The sequence below is a fragment of the Trichomycterus rosablanca genome, chromosome 9 (genome assembly GCF_030014385.1).
Source record: "Trichomycterus rosablanca isolate fTriRos1 chromosome 9, fTriRos1.hap1, whole genome shotgun sequence".
Lineage (NCBI taxonomy): Eukaryota > Metazoa > Chordata > Actinopteri > Siluriformes > Trichomycteridae > Trichomycterus > Trichomycterus rosablanca.
This window is the reverse complement of record NC_085996.1, coordinates 748,358-755,246: the sequence shown is the minus strand read 5'-3', so window position 1 is coordinate 755,246 and position 6,889 is coordinate 748,358. Positions and strand designations below refer to the sequence as shown.

Genomic DNA, 6,889 nt, shown 5'->3' with positions numbered 1-6,889 from the left:
TGTGGTTTACTGCAGGAATCTGGAACATTCCGAGCGATTCACACGCGATGGTGAGGTTGTTGTTTTTTTCCTGCAGGTAGATCTTTGAACTTTCTGTTGCACGTTTACCAGAAGGAGGAGCGAAAGGTTTCGGTTCTGGAGGAAAAGAAAGTGGAAGCAGCAGCAGCAGAAGGTTCCTGATGACTGGAACTCTGCTGTAGTTCCTGCAGGGTGTCAGAACTCAGTGATTAATCACATCTACACATCTTGTACGGAACTACGTTGTTACAAGCCGTGTACCTGAACCATGTTCCTGAACCGAGTTCCTGAACCATGTTCCTAAACTGAGTACCTGAACTGAGTTCCTCTATCATGTACCTGAACTGTGTTCCTGAACCATGTACCTGGACCGAGTTCCTGAACCGTGCACCTGAACCGAGTTCCTCTATCATGTTCCTGAACCAAGTTCCTGAATCATGCACCTGTTCCTGAACTATGTTCCTAACCGTGTTCCTTAATCGTGTTCCTAACTCATGTACCTGCACCGAGTTCCTGAACCGTGTTGCTAAACCGTGTACCTGAACCAAGTTCCTGAATCATGTACCTGAACCGTGTACCTGAACTATGTTCCTAATTGTGTACCTGACCTATTTTCCTAAATATGTTCCTAAACCAAGTTCCTGAACCGTGTACCTGAACCAAGTTCCTGAACCGTGTACCTGAACCGTGTTCCTGAATCATGTACCTGAACCAAGTTCCTGAACCGTGTTCCTGAATCATGTACCTGTACCGAGTTCCTGAACTGTGTTCCTGAACTAAATAAAAATGCAAAACAGAAGCATTTTCACTGGTGTCCTTATACTTTTGGCTCCAGAGTTTATACATGGAAAACACAAAGCGTATGGCTAATAATTATTAAATTCAAATGCTCACACTCATTGGTGCATTAGACAAATTATTTAAACTTTATATTAAAGTTTATATATACACACACCGATCAGCCATAACATTAAAACCACCTCCTTGTTTCTACACTCACTGTCCATGTTATCAGCTCCACTTACCATATAGAAGCACTTTGTAGTTCTACAATTACTGACTGTAGTCCATCTGTTTCTCTACATGCTTTGTTACCCCCTTTCACCCAGTTCTTCAATGGTCAGGACCACCACAGAGCAGGTATTATTTAGGTGCTGGATGATTCTCAGCACTGCAGTGACACTGACATGGTGGTGGTGTGTTAGTGTGTGTTGTGCTGGTTTGAGTGGATCAGACACAGCAGCGCTGCTGGAGTTTTTAATCACCTCACTGTCACTGCTGGACTGAGAATAGTCCACCAACCAAAAACATCCAGCCAACAGCGTCCTGTACCCACTGATGAAGGTCTAGAAGATGAGCGACTCAAACAGCAGCAATAGATGAGCGATCGTCTCTGACTTTACATCTACAAGGTGGACCGACTAGGTAGGAGTGTCTAATAGAGTGGACAGTGCGTGGACACTACAGTCAGTAATTGTAGAACTACAAAGTGTTTCTATATGGTAAGTGGAGCTGATAAAATGGGCAGTGAGTGTAGAAACAAGGAGGTGGTTTTAATGTTATGGCTGATCGGTGTATAATGGTATTCAAATTTAAAGATAAGATGCAAAGGAAGGCGGGTGATTAGAATAATGTATAAAATAATTCTTTACTGAATTCGTCACTGTTTTGCTCAGACGTGATCATAAATAAAATCTGAAATAAAGTTTGGAGCTGTTTTCTCTTTGACTGAATCTCTGGAGTTTTTATATATTATTTATTAGTTTTATTTTAGTTTAAAGTCGTGGTTTGGACTCTTAACCATCCAGAAGATCCAGTACGTCTACTAGAACGTGTCCACAAACTTTTTGACCTGTAGTGAATTTGTCATGTGGGGTTTTCTGGATGATCAGTAGAATTGAGACACTCTGGAAATTCGAGTGTGTTGAGCTGAATCTGGTGCGGCGTCATCTCTGTACCGTCAGGGCCGAGCCGGTTACTCACGGAGGAGGAACTCTGGGCTTTTTGAGAGTAGCAGGGGAACTTCTGCCTGCACTGAGTCACGTCTCACCCCCCGTCTCTAAACAACTCAACAGATTTGATTCACAATGTAAATGTGTGTGAGTCAGCGGCTCCGTTACGGAAACTTTACCGTCCACGTTACGCTCGGGGTGTTTTTTATTTACCACACATGGCTCAGTCAGTCACCACGTTTACTTTCCATGGAGGTACGTGAGGGGACTTCTGCTCATTTCCCAACACCAGAATCGGACTGTCATGTACGTCTGTACCAGTACAACAGTCCAGCAACACAGGAAAGGAAACAGGTGCAGGTTTGGAGAAGGTTCAGGTTTTAATTTATCAAAATGCATGTTTTATTTACAATAGTGTCATTATAATAATAATATTATTTCCCTGTATAAAAATAGAGCTTTTATAAATTATTTACAATATTTTACACGTTTTATGAGCGTCTCTGTTAGAGTCTTTGGTTCGACATGTCAGGAGGTTCGTTTGTTCGTCCGTAACCTCCTCAAACACAGAAAGTCCGATTCCAGTCTGGTGCTGTTTTTTTGTGAGTGTCTGGTGTCTGGATTCCGTCTCGTCTCCGAGTCCTCGCTGTCCGTCCAGGAGTTTCCACCCTTGACGTCGATCTTTAATGATCCCTGATCATGAGGCTGCGTTTGCTTTGGTTTCTGGGAGATGTGGTCCAGTTTCCACGTTAAATCCCCATAAACTGAATGTCGTCGTACATCTGAAAAGAAAAATCAATACACGAATTAATCAATCAGTCAGAATCACTGAGCAGTGAAGCATCAACAAGCTATTCAGGTTGAAGGGCCTCGCTCAGGGGCCCAACAGAAGTAACCTGGTGACAGTGCAGCTTGAACCAGCAACCTTCCGATTACTAGTCCATACAATACCACCATCATTCTCAGTTTTGATAGCTGTTATGTCAAGAATGACTGGCATGACTCCACAGTCAACTCGGTTACCGTGAAGACACCAGTATCAGATCTGAGTCCAAATTGGGAACTTTGCTAGAGTCAACTCAGTTACCGTGAGGACACCAGTATCAGATCTGAGTCTTTACTGGGAACTTTGAGTCTACTCAACTAAAGCCAACTCAGTTACCGTGAGGACACCAGTATCAGATCCAAACTGGGAACTTTGCTAAAGTCAACTCGGTTACAGTGTCTGTCTGTTACCGTGAGGGCTTCAGCTTCAGGGACGGTATCGGATTGGCGCATCATTACGCTCTAATCTAAACACCATGAAGAAGAACCGGTACTCACACACTCGTCCTCGGACATGAGCTCCTCCTCGCTCTCGCTCTCGGACTCGGGGAGCTCTCGCAGCTCGGCCGCCGTGCGCTCGTACAGCTGCCGCTCGATGTCGCCGTTGTGTCGGCCGAAGGTCAGGTGGTACGGCACGTGGCCGCCGTACGTCAGGCTGTGGACGTCGGCACCCAGAGAAATGAGCTGCTGCACCAGCGCCGGGTTCTGGAGGTCCACGGCCAGGTGGAGGGAGGTGCGCCCGCTGCACTGCTCCTGTAACACAAGCAGAGGGGTTAGCTAACTAATCACAATCAGGGGATGAATTATAGGGTGAGAAGAGGCTGCTATCGTCTGATCCCCACCCCAAATCACCCCATGATCTCATCAAGTTCTCATCTGACAAGCTTTATGAGCTTTAGGTCAGCTTGAAACCCTCCAAAATCCTAGGATGCGCTTCAGGAACACTCACCTTGGCGTTGATATTGGCTCCGAGTTGCACCAGGCTCTCGACTAGCGACAGGTAGCCGTGGATCGCGGCTATGTGCAAACACGTGTGTCCTGTAAAGTAAAAGAACAAATCATGAGACCCCGGAAAATGAGCAGGTACGAGGGCTGGTACGAGGTACGAGGTGCAGGATGATGGACGTACCGCTGTAGTTGGGGGTGGACAGGATGGTGCGCAGGTGCTGCGTGTTGATTTGCGTCAGCACGGAGAAGCAGGTCAGCGACCCTCGTCTGCAGGCGATATGAAGCGCCGTGTTGCCGTACTGATCCACTAGCCGCGGGTCACAGCCGGCCTTCAGCAGCTTCTCCACCATGAGGGACTGCTCGGTGATGACGGCCAGGTGCAGCGCCGTCTGTAAGTACACGTTAGAGGTTATTGGTGGAAGTGCTTGGGCACGGTGTAGGTGGTGCGGGTGTGCTCGTGGGTTCGGGCGTACCTGTCTCTGATGGTTGTGCTTGTTGAGGAAGGGATCGTTCTCGCACTGCTTTATGATCTGCAGAGCTTCGTGTTGGGCCTCGTGGATGATGGCGAGGTGCAGGTACCTGGAACAAACCAAACGTTCTGCTGTGAGAAACCTTCAGCCAGCTCAAGAGGAAGTGGTTTGTGTTCGAGGCCCAGCCGAGAGTTGCGCAACAGCGGACTTTTCTGAGGTTATTTCCACTTTAGCACTTGTGACGCATTAAAGCCTTTGGCTGAGTGCCAGGGACTTTCCGGACCCGCTCCTGTGCGCCGCCTGTCGGTACCTGCGCGCTACTGCACGTTTTGTTCGCTCACTTCCTTGTTCGACACGAAAACTTCCAAAACTACACGAAATTAGCCTTAAAATTTAACTAACTAAACTAAAAGATCCCAAATGACATTTAATAATGTCGAATTTACGCGCCTCAATCCTCCAGATTCGCAATTTGAAGCGTAATTTAAGACGCACATTTGATGCGCACTACTTTCATAACCATTGCATTTTTCCTTCATTTATTCATTTCTTTATCATTTTTGTTGCATATTTACACACTTCTGGAGATCTTGATTGAATCTCTGCATGCAAAATGTGCAAAAGCAACCAAATATTTTGATATATGCAACATATGAAGTATCTACGCGCCGGTATAATATAGTACAATATAGTGCGTATTTGTGATTTTTCCTATTTTATACAGTATTTGTTGATTTTAAATTTATTCCAGGCACTCAGACAACTTTAAATATCTATAATAAGTAATAAACTTTAAAACTTTTGGATAAAAACGCCGCTAATTGAATGAAAACGTGTTTACACTCCATTCAGGAATAAATGCGTATTTGCGCACTTAGTTTCCCATTTTAATTAACAGCTTTAAACCGTTTGCACCAAAACCTAAATCATATTTTTATTTGTGTGCATTTATTTATTATGCATTTGCAAAATGTTCAGATGCAAAAGTTGCACGATGAATGAAGAACGCAGATTTAGTCGAGTGCGCATTTTCCAAGATGCATAAATGCACTAGATTCTAATTAAAATAAAATTTCACTTTACCAATAAAATTACCACCAAAACAAAGATCAATAAGCAGCACAAGTGCGTAATGTGCACAAAGCTGCTCAAATGCAAAGCTTCATCCAAACTTTAAGTACAGAACTGTATTTAAACTCAGAGGAAAGGAAATAAATGCACATGAATAAAAGAATTTGCTCATGCTAAATATTTAATGTAATATTTAAATCTAGTATAAAGTAAATTGAGAATCAGTCGCTGTACGTGCTGATCAGAATGCAGACCGATCAAAAAATAATACCAAAAAAACCTCATATTATGATAAACAAGTTTTAACTTGTTTTATATTTTTTATATAATTATATATTTATTTATATTTAAACTTACATGTATATATCGGTTATAATACACAGGCTTACTGTTGCTTAGATTATATATATATTTATATACTGTCAGATGCACAAATATGCACATTGCACTTCTGCTACACCCTTTTTGCTTTATTTATATTTGTATTAGTTCTTTTTTTCTTCTCGTTCAGCTACTGGAGGCCACTACTTTTCCCCCGGGATGAATTAAAATAAAGTATTTATTCTATTTAAACTTACGTGTCTCCATCCTCGGTCACTTCGTGCTTCCAGGGCTGGAACTCGCTCACAAGAGTCTTCTGGTTTCCACAGGAAGGCAACACCAGACTGGCCATGTCCTCTACGATCCTCTGGTATTCCTCCTCCGCTAGGGAGTCCAGTCCGCTGTCCAGTCGCTCCTCCAGCTGCTGCTTCAGGTTCTTCGATTCCATTTCGCCAAAATAGTCCATTCGGTGTCCGTTGTGGAGCTCCATGTTTTCGAGAGAGTGTGTGAGTGTGTGTGCGAGTGTGTGTAGGTACAGGATGTTCTCTGCTGGAGGGAGGGTCAGGTTTGGGCTCTGTAGTGCTGGAGGGAGGTGCAGGCTCTTTTATCAATCCACGCTGAGGGGAATTCCACAGCAGAGCTGCTGCAGGTCCGGGGAACTCAGGGCGGGTTTTTATTCAGCAAAAATCCCTCCAGAACTCAAGAGGAGAGTAAGAATGAAAATTCTGTGCTTTCCTATTACACACACTCATTCACACACACACACACACACACACACACACACACACACACACACACACACACACACACACATTTATTCATTCACTCAATTACACCAATCAGCCATAACATCAAAACCACCTCCTTATTTCTACTCACTGTCCATGTTATCAGCTCCACTTACCATATAGAAGCACTTTGTAGTTCTACAATTTCTGACTGTAGTCCATCCGTTTTTCTACATGCTTTGTTAGCCCCCTTTCACCCTGTTCTTCAATGGTCAGGACCCCCACAGGACCCCCACAGAGCAGGTATTATTTAGGTGGTGGATCATTCTCAGCACTGCAGTGAAACTGACATGGTGGTGGTGTGTTAGTGTGTGTTGTGCTGGTATGAGTGGATTTTAAACACCTCACTGTCACTGCTGGACTAAGAATAGTCCACCAACCAAAAACATCCAGCCAACAGCGCCCCGTGGGCAGCGTCCTGTGACCACTGATGAAGGTCTAGAAGATGAGCGACTCAAACAGCAGCAATAGATGAGCGATCGTCTCTGACTTTACA

General features: G+C 44.3%; 1 protein-coding gene across 1 annotated transcript; it reads right to left on the bottom strand.

Moving 5' to 3' along the window:
* Positions 1-2,331: 2,331 nt before the first annotated feature.
* nfkbiaa (nuclear factor of kappa light polypeptide gene enhancer in B-cells inhibitor, alpha a) lies at positions 2,332-6,216 on the bottom strand. The gene is made up of 6 exons (XM_063002564.1): positions 5,863-6,216; positions 4,217-4,322; positions 3,925-4,132; positions 3,745-3,833; positions 3,294-3,548; positions 2,332-2,752 (listed from the first exon to the last, which is right to left on the bottom strand). Exons 1-6 carry the CDS (start codon positions 6,093-6,095, stop codon positions 2,720-2,722), a joined length of 924 nt encoding a protein of 307 aa, XP_062858634.1. The 5' UTR covers positions 6,096-6,216; the 3' UTR covers positions 2,332-2,719.
* Between the last annotated feature and the right edge of the window lie 673 nt (positions 6,217-6,889).